Below are 16,832 nucleotides of genomic sequence, written 5' to 3'. Positions count from 1 at the left end.
ACATTTTTTAGCAAGGAAACGACTGAGTCGTTTATTTGGATGTTTGAGGAGTTTAAGAAAGCCATGCAAGGTGGCGAACCTAAAACGATCATTACAGATCAAGATGCGGCCATCACCAGAGCGATTTCAATAGCCTTCCCGACTACATTTCATCGGCTTTGCATATGGCACATCACATCAAAGTTCCATGTTAAGTTACCACATTATGCTTATAAGGAGTATTGGTGTGAATTTCAGAAAGCCATATGGGATACTGACAATAAGGATGAGTTTGATGCAAAGTGGAATATTGTGGTTACAAAGGCTGGTTTGACTGACCATCAATGGCTAAGTTCAATGTTTGATTTAAGGGAATCTTGGGTTCCAGCCTACGCACGAGACTTTTTTGCCGCTGGAATGTCAAGCAGCCAAAGAGCGGAAGGTTCTCATGCTTTCTTCAAGCAATACATATCAAGGAGAAATTCGTTGATGGATTTCATAATACGATTTGAGAGGGCACTTTCCCATCAACGTCAAAAAGAGTTAGCTGCTGATCACGTAGATGCATTTGAAGTGGCTCAATGTATTCTACCAATGCCAATGAACAAACAAATGGCTACCTTGTACACAAGGGCAATGTTTCAAAAGTTTGAGAAAGAACTAATACAAAGTACAACATGTTTCCTAGAGCTCAAAACAGAGGATGCTTCAAAAGTTGTCTTTAATGTGAGCGAAAGGAAAAATTGGCAAACAAGAGTGGCAGAAGTCGTATATGTCAAAGATTCTGACCACGCATCGTGTAGCTGCAAAAAATTTGAATTTGTTGGGATTATTTGCAAGCACATCCTAGCATTGTTCAGAAGGGACCAGATTGAATATATGCCCGATAAATATATTTTGAAAAGGTGGAAGAAAACTACGAAAGCTGGATTGGTGTCAGATGCAAATGGCAACGAAATTAAAGACTCTGCAGATCCTGGTCTTTTAATAAAGCGGAGTACAATGTCCCGACTTGCTTCAGATGTGGTTGAGGATGCATTAATGTGTGAAGAAGGATGTGAGCTAGTGTCAGAGACTCTAAAAAGTTTGCGGGTGAAGTTGAAGTTGTTGAAGGATGGACCAAGTAATAACGAAGTTGGAGGGTCTAGCTCTCAAACACAATATATGAAAGACCCTAAGAGAGTAAGGTGCAAAGGAAGGTGGAAACAAGTAACGGGAGCAAAGGAAAAGCCAATGAAGCGAGGGATTCGACACTATCGGGAGTGTGGAGACATTGGTCATGATAGAAGACAATGCCCAAGAAATTTGAACACACCGTAAGATGTTAAAACTATTTATAATAACACCTAAAATTTGAATAGTTAAATTTTTTATGTGCTTGTGTTTGGTGTTTATGCAGGACATCACCGTCAAACAATGAGGAATCAACTCCAATAGATCTCAGTGACCCATTATTCGACGAATTTTACAGGATGCACGGACCTACCGAATGATTTATGTTTGTATTATACAAAGGCCGGTTGTTATGAAGGCTAATGATCAGGTTAAGTTTTCTATATGCAGTTTTATTTTATTTGTTTGTTCATGTCCACTGCTAATTGAAATGGAAATTTGGTTGGTTTACTTCTTGCATGAAATTTGGACACATGTTAATTTTACATGTCTTCTCCCTATTTGGAAATTTTCATAGACATTTGATAAAGTATCAAATTTTGAGTTTTGTGAAGAAGCAATGACTTTTACCATGTACAATGGGTAGTTTATGCTGAATTATGAACGAGTGACACAGATTCATTGATTATATCACAAGGTAATGTAGCATTTCCAGCAGGGAGCTGTTGTTTCCATCAGCAGTAATGATTTCCAGCACGAATCATTTCTAGCAACACTAATCATTTACAGCAGCAACCAATTTTTCCTAATGTTATGTTCTAGTGCTTGACTGGTTATTAAGATCTGACCTTGACTATGAAGCAATATTGGTGCACGATTTTGTAAACATTCGTACCTGAAGGATACTTGAAATTTGCACTATGTTAGAACACAATGATTAGAAATCAGCGTGTAAAATACAAACTACAATACAACATCTTCTATGCATGATAAGTACATTGCAGCTAATCACATTTCGAATGCTTGGAGAATATTAAAGTGTACACCAACATTTCAACTACTCGTAATTTCGCACACACAAGAAAATTACATTGCAAAGCATTTTATGTGCTCCCTCTTAGCAATATCACGATCACCCCAACCAACTGAACAATGGTAGCCATATTCACTCGGTCGTATGGGTCAGCTTTTTCCGAGCAGCTTGCACGTGCTTATGGTCACTCGTGTCCCCACTCATATAGACGAAATAAATATTCAGCAATATTTGTAATATTTTGTTATATAAATAACCCATAAATCATTCACCAAAGAATGTATAGCACATTGGCATGTAAAGTGAATAAGGAGAGTGTTACTTATGACTGACGTGTCAATTTTTTCAAAAAAGTACGCCATCTGTTTAATGTGAAGGGACATGATAATGCGACTTTACTGATTCCCAACGCGTGGTGATATTGACAACTTATTGAATAATATTTCAGTTTTTGCAAAATACAATTTTAGACACAAGGAATTGCAATACATAGTCCCAATAATTATATATGAAGCAAATAAAAGTAATACTTGTGTTATTATAAATTAGATAATGAACATTAAGGAAATATACTTCTAATTTGTCCCAGTTATATGTTGTTGTTTGTACTGTTTCATGTGACACTTTTTCTATCTTTCTTTATATTATATGTTTAGGGAATCCCTCAAAGCAACATATACTGTGAAAAATAAAATATTGTGTGAAGTTCTAATCACTCATATAGACTAGGACAAATATTCAGTACTATTTCAAAATTGCTTGACTGGTGTCAGGCCATCGAACGATGTGATTTGACATGATAGAGATATTTACTACGAACCCAAGACGGAGCCATATTGACAACTTATTGAATAGCGTTGACGTGTTCAAAGATCTAGATGCACGCACCCATGATGGCTTCAGAGCATTGTCCAATTATTATATATGTGGATTATTATAACAAAACAGATACGTTTACAGCCTTTTATATGAAAGGAAACTAATTATTATATTATTAAAACTTAGATAATTAATATTAGGGAAATATACTTGTGATGTTGGTTGTTGCAAAATATATAGCTAGGGTTAAGAGGAAAGTGAGTTATCTAAAGGCATTCAAATTTTTTCTTTATGAAATTGATGATTTCTAGCTTCCCCTAGTTGTATAACGTCACAAGGAGGCCGGAGTAATTTTCGGGGCATTTTTCCAATTTTCCTACAATTTATTTAACTTTTTATAAGATTTTTGCACTAAAAAAAAGCCAAAATAATCGCAAGATGACACCTGGCGCGATCTGAGCGCATCACCTTTCACCACTTGCACAAGTGTACGTCAATACACATGGCCACATCCTTGGTTTTTACCCTAAATTCTTATTTTATTGTTTTTTCTTATGAAATTCATAACTAAATACACAAAAATGATAAAAATGTTCCGAAAATTGATACGAACTCATTGACACTTCATCTTCCTTACTGAATTCCCCGTTTCATGGTTATTCATTTTAAAAGACAATTTCGAGCATTCACGGGAGATGCTTGTTGATGTAGGTTATCTAGGTTAAAGTTAACAACATATATAGCTAGGGTTAAGAGGAAAGTGAGTTATCTAAAGGCATTCAAATTTTTTCTTTATGAAATTGATGATTTCTAGCTTCCCCCAGTTGTATAACGTCACAAGGAGGCCGGAGTAATTTTCGGGGCATTTTTCCAATTTTCCTACAATTTATTTAACTTTTTTCAAGATTTTTGCACTAAAAAAAGCCAAAATAATCGGAAGTTGACACCTGGCGCGATCTGAGCGCATCACCTTTCACCACTTGCACAAGTGTACGTCAATACACATGGCCACATCCTTGGTTTTTACCCTAAATTCTTATTTTATTGTTTTTTCTTATGAAATTCATAACTAAATACACAAAAATGATAAAAATATTCCGAAAATTGATACGAACTCATTGACACTTCATCTTCCTTACTGAATTCCCCGTTTCATGGTTATTCATTTTAAAAGACAATTTCGAGCATTCACGGGAGATGCTTGTTGATGTAGGTTATCTAGGTTAAAGTTAACAACATATATAGCTAGGGTTAAGAGGAAAGTGAGTTATCTAAAGGCATTCAAATTTTTTCTTTATGAAATTGATGATTTCTAGCTTCCCCCAGTTGTATAACGTCACAAGGAGGCCGGAGTAATTTTCGGGGCATTTTTCCAATTTTCCTACAATTTATTTAACTTTTTTCAAGATTTTTGCACTAAAAAAAGCCAAAATAATCGGAAGTTGACACCTGGCGCGATCTGAGCGCATCACCTTTCACCACTTGCACAAGTGTACGTCAATACACATGGCCACATCCTTGGTTTTTACCCTAAATTCTTATTTTATTATTTTTTCTTATGAAATTCATAACTAAATACACAAAAATGATAAAAATGTTCCGAAAATTGATACGAACTCATTGACACTTCATCTTCCTTACTGAATTCCCTGTTTCATGGTTACGCTATATTAGTATTTTATTATTATTTACCCTACATTATTATTATATTACTTTTTAGCCTCTACATTTGTTAATTATATTTACTCGAAATTATTATTTTTATTGTTATTTTGAGTGAGAATAGACCATTTCTGGTGTTAATCAGTTTCTCTCTTCTTCAATTTGTTAATTTTTTTTTTCCTTTATTAGGGTGAAGGGATGTTTTGAAAAATAAAAAGAACAAATTACATTCCAAGTATTGTATAACATCAGAAAAAAGTCCATGAATAACCCATTATTTGTATAGCTTAATTTACTGCATCCAAACATTTCATTCATTCATACAAAATTGACGAATTACTGATGACTGACATAATGGTCCCATAAGATAGTTTTACATTGCAAAGCATATTATTTGGTCCCTGTTAGCAATACCACGATGACCCCAACCAACTGAACAGCCGTAGCCGCAATTAGTCAGTCGTATTGGTCGGCTTCTTCCGAGCAGCTTTGACGTGCTTATGCTCACTCATGTCACCACCATCGTCTAGTATCTCTCTCACAGCATCAGGGGATACATAGTCCCAATTATAACTTGTATGAGTAGTTGCCGCAAATGCTCGGAAATTTTCGAATCCTTCGTTGAATGCCATCTCCAGTTCACTATGGTGCTCTTCGCATCGCATATGGTTCATCAAACAACCTTTAATTTCATCATTCATTACTGTATCCAACTCCTCTGCTTTCAACTTCCTTGTATGACTCAACTTCAAGTACTTGTTCTTTTGGGAGAACGCTTTGTTAACTCTAATGTTAAGATCAGCCAGAATGGCCTCGTCTTCAACACATTTCTCGTGCCACGAATTGATCAGTCTGGAATTATAATCTAGCTTGCTACTGACTGCATGTATTGCCTCTAATGGATCATCGGAGTCCCCCTCACTCCCAAATGATGTTGAAAATGGAAGGGGTCGGCGAGTACAACGTGGAAATGGAGCCTGCAACTCCAATTTTTCATATTCGACTGTGTTGTTGGCGCCTGAAGAGGATGACATGCTTGAATAATCCTATTTGTTTTTAGAGGATGAGGATTGCATATGCAATTTCGTTTGAGGAAGGGGACATAGCTTTATAGACCAACATACTAAAGCTTGCGTGTAGTCAACATATGTACTTTACTTCAATTTTTAAAAAGAGGTGTCAGGTTTTGCTTTTCAAGCATGTCAACCTCATTACACCACTGTCAGTGGTTGAAAGAAACTCAATGGAAGTGACATCTAGTTAGTGAACCCAACCACAGTGGTTAGGATTAAACTTAGATTGTATCAGACAAAAAATTAATTTATACATTGTCAACCAAATATTTTTTGGCGGGAACCTTTTTATTGGTATTACTATCACATCCTTCATAGAAACTCTCCCTCCACGAAAAACTGACTCCTCCACCGAATCTCTCTCCATCGACTGAAACTCTCTCCCTCCATAGAATGGATTTACTAACCAAGTTTGATGTCAGCATAATAAACACCCCTCCAAACAAAGACCGCCTTCGACACGCAAGTGAGTCACCAGACAAGCAGTGTCACATTCCTAGACAGAATGACCATTTTGTTGGAAGTTTTGAGTCTGAAAGGGTTCTTGGATTCTGGAAGGAGAGGCATCTTCAACTTGGTGATGAAATCCAAAGGGCAAGGGCACGTTTGGAATTTGTTGAAGGCCAAATTGAAGATGACAAAAGGCAGGCCAATCTGGATAGGGCGAAGTTGCAGCGCATGAAGCGTAGACACAAACGACTTCGGAGTGTAGCTGTTCAAAACTACAAGAACTCATCTAATGCAGTGGAGTCAAAGAAGCGTGTGATGCAAGCTGGATTCGACTACTTCCGGTCCTATGCAAAACTCGTCGTACCCGGGTTTGATTGGTCATCTATTACCTTTTCCGACGTTAACAAATATACTCACCAAGGGAAGTAACCATTTTGGTTATCGTGTTTGAGCAGAGGCAAATCAGTGGAATTGGAATTTTCGTTCAACTCTGCTTCAAACCTATTTTGATGCTTACTATTATGGAAGATTTCAACCTTCATATTTTGATGTCTTTAATGATGAGAACACGTGATGCAACGTGGCCATCTACTTCAGTCATATGTTGCTGCCATGTCCATTTTTGTGTGATCACGTATCAGATTTGGACATGGTTGCATCATATGCAATGTTGCCTTTATTTATTATATGTTAGGGCAAGGTTTATGGAAAAGCATTTGTGAGTGCGTTTGTGACAAGGTTATGTTATTGTTTTTTTGTACTGGTTCATCTCCTACTATTGTTTTCTTCCTTTATATTATATGTTTGTGGAATCCCTCAAAGTTAACATATACTGTGAAAAAAATGCAGAGTGAATATATAATCACTTATATAGACTAGGACAAATATTCACTAATATTTTAAAATTGCTTGAGTGGTGTGAGGTTTTTCAAAAAAGTATGGCATTATTTTATGTGATTGGACATGATGGATCTTTTGTACTGATTCCCGATGGACTACTTATTGAATACCTGTGACGGTTCATAACTCTAGACGCAGTTGCATATGGACTACTTATTGAATACCTCTGACGTGTTCAAAGCTCTAGGCGCAGTTGCAATGATGGCTTCAAAGCAGTGTGCAATTATTATATATGTACATTATTATAACAAAACAAAAACAGATTATGTTACATCCTTATATTTGAAAGGAAACTATTTCTTGTCTTATTACAAATTATATAACGAATATTAAGGAAATATACTTGTTAAAGTGAACAAACATATATACTTAGGGTTAAGAGGAAAGTCAGTTCTCTGAAACAATTTGGATTTTTTCATTGCGAAATGGATGCTTTATAGGTTCCTCTAGTTTTATAACGTCACAAGGAGGCCGGAGTAATTTTCGGGGCATTTTTACGATTTTCCGACTATTTATTACAATTTGTTCAAGTTGTTTGCACTAAAAAAACCCCAAATAATCGCAAGTTGACACATGGCGCGATCTCAGTGCATACCTTTCACCACTTGCACAAGTGTACGTCAGTTGCAACCAAACATTCTTGCTTTTTACCCTAAATTCTTATTTTATTGTTTTGCCTTACAAAATTCATAACTAAAAACACAAAAATGATAATAAAAAACTTCCGAAAATTGCTACGAATTCATTGAGGCTTAATCTTTCTTACTGAATTCCCCGTTTCGTGGTGACGCTAAATTATTATGATATTGTTCTTGACCCTAAATTATTATTATATGACTTTTTACCTTCTATATTTATTAATTTTATTGACCCTAATTTTTTTTTTTTTGTAATTTTGTTATGCGAAAAGACCATTTCAGGTGCCAATTAGTTTCTCTCTTCTTCAATTTCTTAACTTCTAATTTTTATTAGGGTTAAGGGATGTTTTGAAAAAGTAAATGAAAAAAATACATGTCAACCATTGTATGGCATCAGAAAAAAATTAGTTTAGGATATGATAAGTGGGAAAATGTCTTTTCCAAGCACTGGTGAACAGACAGCTCACTCCATGCACGCCTTTTCGTTTACCAAATATTAAGATTGTAGTTGGGCAAAATATCTATGTCAGTAAGATGTCATATTACCCATCTCTGATGTCAGTAAGCATTCAAGTATACAAATATATATACGTAGATTTATATATGAAACGGTTTATGACTGCACAAACACCAGACAAAATACATTAAAACCCAACATTTGGCCAACGTAGCCAGCCAACGTAGAACTGAAGAGAAGCAAGTCAAGAAAGCATAAAAACCTTAAAAACATACTACAACTAATTATAAGGGTATGGATTCCCTGGCACAACATACACACGCATTACCTTGAACCAAAAAACACTCTCACGGTGCCATTTGCATCGATTGCAACAAGTCCAGAACGAAGGATTTATCTTTGCTTCAGTAGGCCAGCCTTCAATAACAAAACACCATTCGTTGTTGTTACAAGCGCTGCAATGATTGAACTTAATCTTCCCATAGTAAAACATATCTACGATATGTCTTGCAACATTCCAAACTCGGCTTAATCTTCGTCTCAAAGCATCCCTGGTTCCTTTCATATCAATGTTGTTACGTTGATTCAAAGAACACAAAAATTCTAATGCATCCTCTTTTGACTGACCAATTCCAGACATACCAAGAAGTCCAACTATATATGCCGCTTCCATATGGCCTGCCGTGGCTGCGATGCGCATCCCATACAACGCTTCCACGTTACCATGCATGAAAAACACTTCGAACGCCTCTCTAAATATCGACTCAGGGTTCTCGCAAGCTCTGCATTGTTGCAAGAAAAGCTGGACCGCAGGATTAGCATGGTACCAGCTAGGATGGTCTGGGTACTTAGCCATTGAAATGGTGTTCCACACTTGTGGAGTGTTTGCCAACGTCCGGAATAATGGGCACACAGATGCCATACGGAAGAGATCTTCCGAAGATTGGGTTGCCACGTATAACATCACTTTAAACCAAGCCAACTCCGGGATGAAGGCCTGGGGCATCTCCAAATGGATATGCTTCCTTCTCTTTCCTCCGACTGTAGTGAAATATTTGGAATTCATGTGTTTCTATTTTTTTGGAATGGAACGATTTGAGGAGTGGAAGAGGGGAGAAATGAGAATAGATGGGGTTTTGGTTCTGTTATAGGGTGTGTTTGTTGTACCGTTTGGAAAATGTGTTTCCACTTGAGGTTTTTCTCACTTGACCCTTTTTAAAGAAACTGAACCAACACCCTAAAACTAGAGAAAAACAGAAGAGAAGGAAAATGTCATCGAAATGCAAAGTCAGACAGTCAAAAAGTAAATTAAGAACCTATATGCATAGGCAATTTTAGGATTTTCCCGCCCTTTTTATGTCAATGAAACAAATGTGACGGATTACTGACTAGTCACAGAATGTCCCATCACATAACTTTTCATTTTCCCACACCGAAATATAGTAGTAATGTTATTAAAATGTGATGGATGTTTATCCAACTAGTTGGTTTAATGAAATATAATGAAAATAATATAGGGTTTAGGGCAGTTTTCCCTCAATTTTCATATTGGGTTTTGGTAGTTAAATATTATATTGGTTTATGGGGTAAACAGTGCCCCATATCTGACGGTACATGTGTCGAAAGCATGCCCAACCCACCCACAGACAGAAAAGAGGATATAATCGCATTTGGGCAGAGATGAGAGAGCTCTGAGTCCGAAGAGGTTTGAGTGAGAAGATCTGAGTGAGAAGGTATGATTCCGAAGAGGTTTCAGTGAGAAGATCTGAGTGAGAAAAGGTACAAGTGAGAAGATTCAACATGTCTTCGTCTTCATCTCCCGCTCAAACAAAGAGGTGTCCGTAATGTGGAGCTGCAATGGTGCTTCGGGTTTCAAAATCAGACAAAAATCGAGGGAAGCCATTTTGGAAGTGCCTAACCTCCTATGTAAGTTTTCATTTCCAGAATATGTATGTGGGTGAAAAAAACCTTGGTCTAACTCTGACACAATTATTTTGCATATATGATGCCTGCAATTAGGGAGCCACCAGTTGCAATGGATTTGAATGGGTTGATGTAACTTCCGCTCAAGCAGAACAGCCAGATGACACGTATGATGCTACGGTGCTGAATATGCTGAAGTCCATTAAGGACTTGGTATTAGTTTTATTACTTTTATCAATTTTAATATTATCTGTTCTTTTAATGACCAATTAAGTGCACAGTTTCAAGGATTGTAAAAGTTCTCCCCAAAAAGACATGTTGCACGCACCACCAATGAGTTTTCAAACCCATTTTGTAATATTTGTTCTTGAAATAGGTGGATTGGCATTGAGTTTAAATTATTGTTCTTGAAATAGGTAGATTGTTTATTGGCGTATACTAAAGGTTTATTGATTGTTTACTGCATGTATATCGCATGTTATAGCGCGGATATTGGATGTTTATTGAAGGTTTATTGATTGTTTATTGCATGTGTATCGCATGTTATTTATCGGATATTGGATGTTTATTGAAGGTTTATTGATTGTGTACTGCATGTGTATCGCATGTTATTTATCGGATATTGGATGTTTATTGAAGGTTTATTGATTGTTTACTGCATCTGTATCGCATGTTATTTATCGGATATTGGATGTTTATTGAAGGTTTATTGATTGTGTACTGCATCTGTATCGCATGTTATTTATCGGATATTGGATGTTTATTGAAGGTTTATTGATTGTTTACTGCATGTATTTCGCATGTTATTGTCCGATATTGAATGTTTATTGAAGGTTTATTGATTGTTTATTAGTAGGAAGAACAACTATTCAGTAGAATTTCCTAATCGATACGACTCCCTTATGGATGGTGAAATTAGGGACTGATGTATATTGCATGTCTATTGCGTATAGATTGCATGTGTATTGCGTGTATATTGCTTGTCTGTTGCCTGTGTATTGTTGTTTATTTCCTTCGTAAGCAATAAACAATCAATACACATGCAATAAATGTACGCTATGCACGCAATAGACAAGTAATATAGACGCAATAGACAAGCAATATAGATGCACCAATATACATTACTTTTATGCTACTGAGTTGCCCAAGACCAATAAAATAAAGAAAATCAACGAATTTATTAACCGATTATAAAGGAAAGAGGGATTCAAACCCGATGGGCGGTACGGAACCAATAGGAAGTTTTTATAGCATTGCAGATGGGAAATGTTTATTGAAGTTTAATTGAGGTTTATTGACGGTTTACTGAATGTTTACTGAAGGGTTACTGCATGTATATCGCATGTGTTTCTATAAAGAGGGCATGGTTGAATAAAACATTGGAGGCGAGGGCATAGCCGCCTATTTCCCTTACAGAATTACAATCAATACACACGCAACCCATTGCGATTAAGTTAAGGCATGGTGAACGGCTTAAAGATTGGGATGTGATATTTGGAATGGTGGCTTGGATAAATCATGACATATTACTTTGCAATAATGTAATACACTTTAAAAAGCCATCAGTCATTGTTCACATATGCAGTCTTCCAATCCCAATTCAATGCAGTTTGGTTAAGGTTATGTAAATGTCGTGAAGGAGTTAGGGCAATATTACAGAGATGTTTGTTTCATTAAATCCAAAAAAACTTTACACTCCAGATGCACTTCTATGTATGGGAATGGCATGTGCCTAACTTCAAAAACGCATATGCCTATCCATTTACATTTGCCCACGTGCACTAGATTTACAGATCCATTTACTTTTCTCCTCACTAAGCCTCTGCATCTCCATTTCAGATTCTTCATTTTTCTGTCCTTGCTCTGCATCCAGCTACTATATACATTTAGCCTAATAAGAGAATAAACGTAGCGTAGTATCACACTAATCAAAATGAAAGCATGCATCCGCTATAATAATATTTTGGTTCTAATTGTTGTCCAATAACTTAAACTTAAAATTATGTACAAAAATACACTAAGATTGAGAAAGACGAAGAAGAATTGAGGAGCAGAGGTAGAATTCGAAAAGGAGCCGTGGATCTGTATTGTGTATTTACATGACTTTCAAATTGGAGATTTCCAAAACCAATTTAATCATCACGTACCTGAACCCATTTCAACCACTATCATGGCATGTAAGCATCTCCCCGTAATATCTCTGCAGCCAACTTCAACCGGAAAAAGGGCATGTTCTGCGCGGTGCAAGTAGCTAACGGAATCTCAGCGCTCAAAAGCTCAATGTACTTCAACACAAACATGCCACAATCGCCTCTGAAGCAAATCAAGAACTCGATCAATTCAAGTAATGACATTGTAACGTAATTGACAATTTCAAGTAATAAAATTAAAGAAAAAGTTGTGCTCACTGATTAGATTGTTGTGGAACATCCACACGTTCTATTGGCCATGGACACCACCAATCTCTGCTGCAGTCGTTTGCGTAAACACCTTCTTCATAAAAGTCGATGGAGTTGAGAAGATTTGGAATCGTAATTGAAAGCGGGGCGAGTTCTTCCTTTAACATCTCATCTGGAATAACTGAAACCATTGAATCGTACACTTTGATTTCACACTTAACCAGATCAATCATTAGAGCCACCCAATGCTTATGCTTCGTCAACATACAAGGGGCATACACCTTATACACGTTCTGCCAATCCACCCCACACGCCGGAACCTTGCCATTTACAACGTTCACTAAACTGTTTCTAATTTTCCACCCAGCCTGCTCTTTTTTTCTTTTATTATCCACAAAGCAAGTATGGATGTGATTCTGTGAAATAGAAAACAATCAATGGTTAAACACCTCCACAAAGCAAGTATGGATAATTTGTAATTATTAACTGCACTTGGTCAAGCCCTATGACATACCATGAAAAATACATCGGTCGTTGTCCAGTTCGATATTTCTACAACCTCCAAATCTTGTTGTCGCTTCCGGATGAGATACAACCCCAAATCAATGTGCTGCACATGTTTTTCTGGTCAATCTCATAATCTATGTACATTAAAACAAATGCATAATCAATTAAACTTACATCTCCTGTCAGCCAACCGTCAGCTTTTACGAGGGAAGCGAAGAATTCAATCTCAGCTTCCACGTGGCCAAATTGCATCACTAAATTGTGAATATAACAAAGTTTTAGATCACAACAATTTAAAAATATATACACTAATGCCTTCTATCTCAAAAAACAAGGGACTTACTTTGGGTTAAGGCGCCATTCCCAACAAAGTTTCAGCAATTTCACCATATCATCATGCGGAATCGCCTTCATTGGGTCTAACATCCGAAGTCGGGTTGTCTCTGGCACAGTTTTTTTCACCAATTCACTAGCTTCAATGATCTTCCACATAGGAATAATCCTCTTTCTCTTTCGTAATTGGACCCCTTGTTCCACAGCTTTACCTTTATCATTCAACCAAACGTTCAACTCAGATAGCACAGCTGTAGGTTGATCCAAATCAATATCCCCGAGATTAAACTCAACAGTTGTCCCCGCCGTGCTCTCACCAATGTCATCACAAACCAAAACAACTTCATCATCCGCTTCCTCACATTCCTTTATTTGCACTTCCTTTTCCTCACTTTTTTTACTTTTCACTTCCTTGCGCTCCCTTCTTTTTCTTTGCGGATCCTCTCCATCACTGCTTTTTCTTTGCAGTTCCCCTCCGTCACTGCTTTTTCTTTGCAGTTCCTCTCCCTCACTGTTTTTTCTTTTCACTTCCTCTCCCTCACTGCTCTTTCTTTGCAGTTCCTCTCCCTCATTGCTTTTTCTTTTCACTTCCTCTCCCTCACTGCTCTTTCTTTGAGCTTCCTCTCCCTTGCTGCTTTTTATTTTCACTTGCTCTCCCTCTTTTCTTTTCCTTTGCGCTTCCTCTACCTCACTTGGTTTTCTGTGCACTTCACCCCCTTCAATCCCCTCCTCGTCCTTTTCCTCTCCCTCATATCTGTTACTTGGCCCTTCATCCCATTCACTATCATCCATTTCGTCAGATCCCGTAAATAAATGTGAGATGGCACAACGATTCGTCCTCTCTTTCAGTAAAGCTAGGTCCCTCCTTACTTCCTGCTCAAACTGAGGACCTAAACAGTGGTCCAAAAGTTTTTCCATCCGTATGACCTTTAACTCAAGGACGTCATTTTCCCGCTTTACTTGAAACAACTCGGACCTCAACAAGCTTACCAGCTTGTTCAACTCATCAAGATCAGCACATGAAGAAGGAATTGACTCTGCCGAGACAACAGCAGGGCGATCCTGTGGCCAACTCCAATATGATTGTCTCATTTCCTCTTCACTCGGACGTAGCGCCCGCAACTGAACTGACTGTTTCAGAATACAGACAATATTCATATTCAATCATTCTACTTAATAATTTCATTGAATCTTATAAATAGTTTCAAGGGCTGCAAACCAAACCTCTTTGCTCTGGAAAAAATAATTGTTCAACTTCCTCATCTCGGGCATAGACGTAGTCGTTCTCCATCGCAAAATACGCAGGACAGCTGTTGGATCAACAACCTTGCAGTAATTCAGGTCCACCATTCTAGGAATTAATTCATATACCCAAATCTACACAATTCACAGGACAAAAGTCATTATTTAAGTTTTAAAGTTCACAAAGCATAACTGACATGAACATTATTACCATGTACCTGGAAAGCATACGTGAAACCTTTAAAACTCCACCCACCCCTTTGCACTTCACCATGCTTATGCTTCTTGCCCTTCTCATTTTTCCGGCTTGTTCCCGTTACCTTACTTTTCCCCTTCTCTCTTCCCTCTTCATTTTCAAAGCTTTTCATATACTTTGTTGGTGCAGAAAATAGACTGTCTTGGGTTTTGTCAAACGACACCGAACCCCACGGATACCTGTTGAACGCATCCAAGTCCTCTACAAGGGTCAGGTAATTTACATTGATGTTCAAATGCTTGTCCCTTCCCAAAACCACTAACTCAGCAAAGTAAACAAGAGCTAGCTTGTAGACGTCATCTCTCTCTTTGCACCTCATAAATGCTTCTTCTAAAGCATTACATGTAATTCCTTCGTCTATAAAATATCTTTTCTGAAGTCTAATTTCAGCACTTTCTCCACTGGAAACTTCAGGCACTTCCCCAAAACGAAGCCCCGAGATCAAACAGAAATCCTGACGAGTAAACTGAGCAACGTCGCACCCTATTAAGAAACTCAGTCCATCCAAGTCTTTCACACCCTGCCCCGCGACTCGACGCAACACAACTCCATGCACAATCTGCCCGCTAAACTGAATCTTGTCTATATTCAGAAGATGGCCAAAGCATGATGTCTTGAATTGTTCTAATTGTTCCGCACTCAACTTCGCTCGAATTGCAGCTAGGGTTGAATTTGCATGTGAGCAGTTGTTCACCCGTGACGCATATGCCTCTGACTCTGGCCATACCAGCTGCACGTTGGATCCCATTTCCTAACATACAAGATGAAATAACGTTAACACATATACTACCACCACGTATTTGCACAATCATATTGGTATTTAGTATTTACATAACTAGTCAACCAGGCACATTACAAATTTTATGAAGTACATGCGCATAGGGATTACTGATCACAGCCTTTAACATCATCAAAGCAATATGACAAATTTTGTGCAAACACCTGTTAATGCAATGATTCTGTGAATTACAACCAATAGCATGTGTTTTATTTTTGGATACAAACTCCAATCAATGGTTGATGCATGAGTGAGTGTGAGTGCAATCTAGGCAAGTTCTGCACTTCACACACATGACAATTATTGTCATCTCATACACAACACAAAATAAATAAATAAATAAGAAAGATAGTGGAAGGAAGCAAAGCAAAGCATTTGCTCTGCTATCTGCTTGCTAAGCCATTGCCACATCCTTCTTTCTTTCTAGCTTTTTCTTCAGTCAGCCACTATGATCATGGATCAACCTTCATTTCAAATGCTTTGCACTTTTATTCATGACTTTATTATTATATCTTCTCATTTTTCACAGGCAAATTTAGCAACAAGGGAAATAATATTTATTTCAAAAAATATATATATTCTAGCGCCAGAGATATGTTATTGACATGTTATTGACTTCAGGGTCTCCTCCAATTCAACACCATTATCTTATTCATATCATTATTGATATGTTATTGACATGTTATTAACATGTTGTTGACTTGATTTTCATTCATTTTTTAACATATACACAAGCAAAAATTAACATGCAAGTGAAGCACAAGGAAGAGATGCCAAATCCAACAACATTGATGGTACAAATTGGGGAAAACCTTTACTCTAACCCTAAACTCAAATTCCATAAATTACTCACCAAATGTTGGTTATTGAACAATCGCAAGGTGTCTGTGCGGGGTCTTTGTGCGGCTTTGCTCCACAAATGGAACCTTTCACTTCCAACAAATACGGCTTCTCTCCTTCCCCTTCCACTGCTTCGCCACTTCACTGTTTCGGAATCCACGCCTTTGTCCCTTCCACTGAAAATAAATACTTTTTCAGGGTTTAGAGAATGGAGTTGCGCTACGTTCAACCGTTGCCTTCAACCGTCGTTAATCGTTGCCTTCAACCTTTTCTCAGAGCTTAGCAGTTTCTCAGAGCTATGGGTTTTAGAGTGATGGGTTTTTTCTGTTCAAACTTCGAATTGATTTTTTCTGTTCAAACTTCGAACTTGCCTCTTTTTTTTTTTTTGGGACCAACTTCAATGCTGGATATTAAATTCGGGTTTGGGTTC

At 37.4% G+C, this 16,832-nt stretch overlaps 3 protein-coding genes across 3 annotated transcripts; 1 reads left to right on the top strand and 2 right to left on the bottom strand.

Moving 5' to 3' along the window:
• The first annotated feature begins 245 nt into the window (after positions 1 to 245).
• Positions 246 to 1,768, top strand: LOC148297580 (protein FAR1-RELATED SEQUENCE 5-like). Its single transcript, XM_088247500.1, has 2 exons — positions 246 to 1,295; positions 1,379 to 1,768. The coding sequence occupies exons 1-2, from the start codon at positions 337 to 339 to the stop codon at positions 1,470 to 1,472; spliced, it is 1,053 nt and encodes a 350-aa protein (XP_088103626.1). The 5' UTR covers positions 246 to 336; the 3' UTR covers positions 1,473 to 1,768.
• Positions 1,769 to 8,404: 6,636 nt separating this feature from the next.
• LOC148297579 (uncharacterized) lies at positions 8,405 to 9,130 on the bottom strand. The gene has a single exon (XM_088247696.1). It carries the CDS (start codon positions 9,128 to 9,130, stop codon positions 8,405 to 8,407), a length of 726 nt encoding a protein of 241 aa, XP_088103822.1.
• A 2,831-nt stretch (positions 9,131 to 11,961) lies between these two features.
• LOC148297578 (uncharacterized) lies at positions 11,962 to 16,611 on the bottom strand. Its single transcript, XM_088251027.1, has 8 exons — positions 16,416 to 16,611; positions 14,747 to 15,535; positions 14,511 to 14,663; positions 13,297 to 14,417; positions 13,128 to 13,207; positions 12,961 to 13,056; positions 12,456 to 12,862; positions 11,962 to 12,360 (listed from the first exon to the last, which is right to left on the bottom strand). Exons 2-5 carry the CDS (start codon positions 15,530 to 15,532, stop codon positions 13,180 to 13,182), a joined length of 2,088 nt encoding a protein of 695 aa, XP_088107153.1. The 5' UTR covers positions 15,533 to 15,535; positions 16,416 to 16,611; the 3' UTR covers positions 11,962 to 12,360; positions 12,456 to 12,862; positions 12,961 to 13,056; positions 13,128 to 13,179.
• Positions 16,612 to 16,832: the final 221 nt, after the last annotated feature.

Source organism: Prunus avium, chromosome 1, assembly GCF_965620075.1.
Source record: "Prunus avium chromosome 1, drPruAviu1.hap1.1, whole genome shotgun sequence".
NCBI classification, from domain to species: domain Eukaryota; kingdom Viridiplantae; phylum Streptophyta; class Magnoliopsida; order Rosales; family Rosaceae; genus Prunus; species Prunus avium.
Note: the sequence above shows the minus strand (reverse complement) of the source record. Positions and strands in the feature narration are given on the sequence as shown.

Bases quoted from the DNA above. Each gene is read 5' to 3' on its own strand.
- LOC148297580 (XM_088247500.1), top strand. From the start codon at position 337: ATGTTTGATTTAAGGGAATCTTGGGTTCCAGCCTACGCACGAGACTTT. The intron at 1,296-1,378 runs GTAAGATGTTAA...GTGTTTATGCAG, and splicing joins CCAAGAAATTTGAACACACC to GACATCACCGTCAAACAATG.
- LOC148297579 (XM_088247696.1), bottom strand. From the start codon at position 9,130: ATGCCCCAGGCCTTCATCCCGGAGTTGGCTTGGTTTAAAGTGATGTTA.
- LOC148297578 (XM_088251027.1), bottom strand. From the start codon at position 15,532: ATGGGATCCAACGTGCAGCTGGTATGGCCAGAGTCAGAGGCATATGCG. The intron at 14,664-14,746 runs GTACATGGTAAT...TGAATTGTGTAG, and splicing joins GTTTCACGTATGCTTTCCAG to ATTTGGGTATATGAATTAAT. The intron at 14,418-14,510 runs GTTTGGTTTGCA...ATTCTGAAACAG, and splicing joins ATTTTTTCCAGAGCAAAGAG to TCAGTTCAGTTGCGGGCGCT.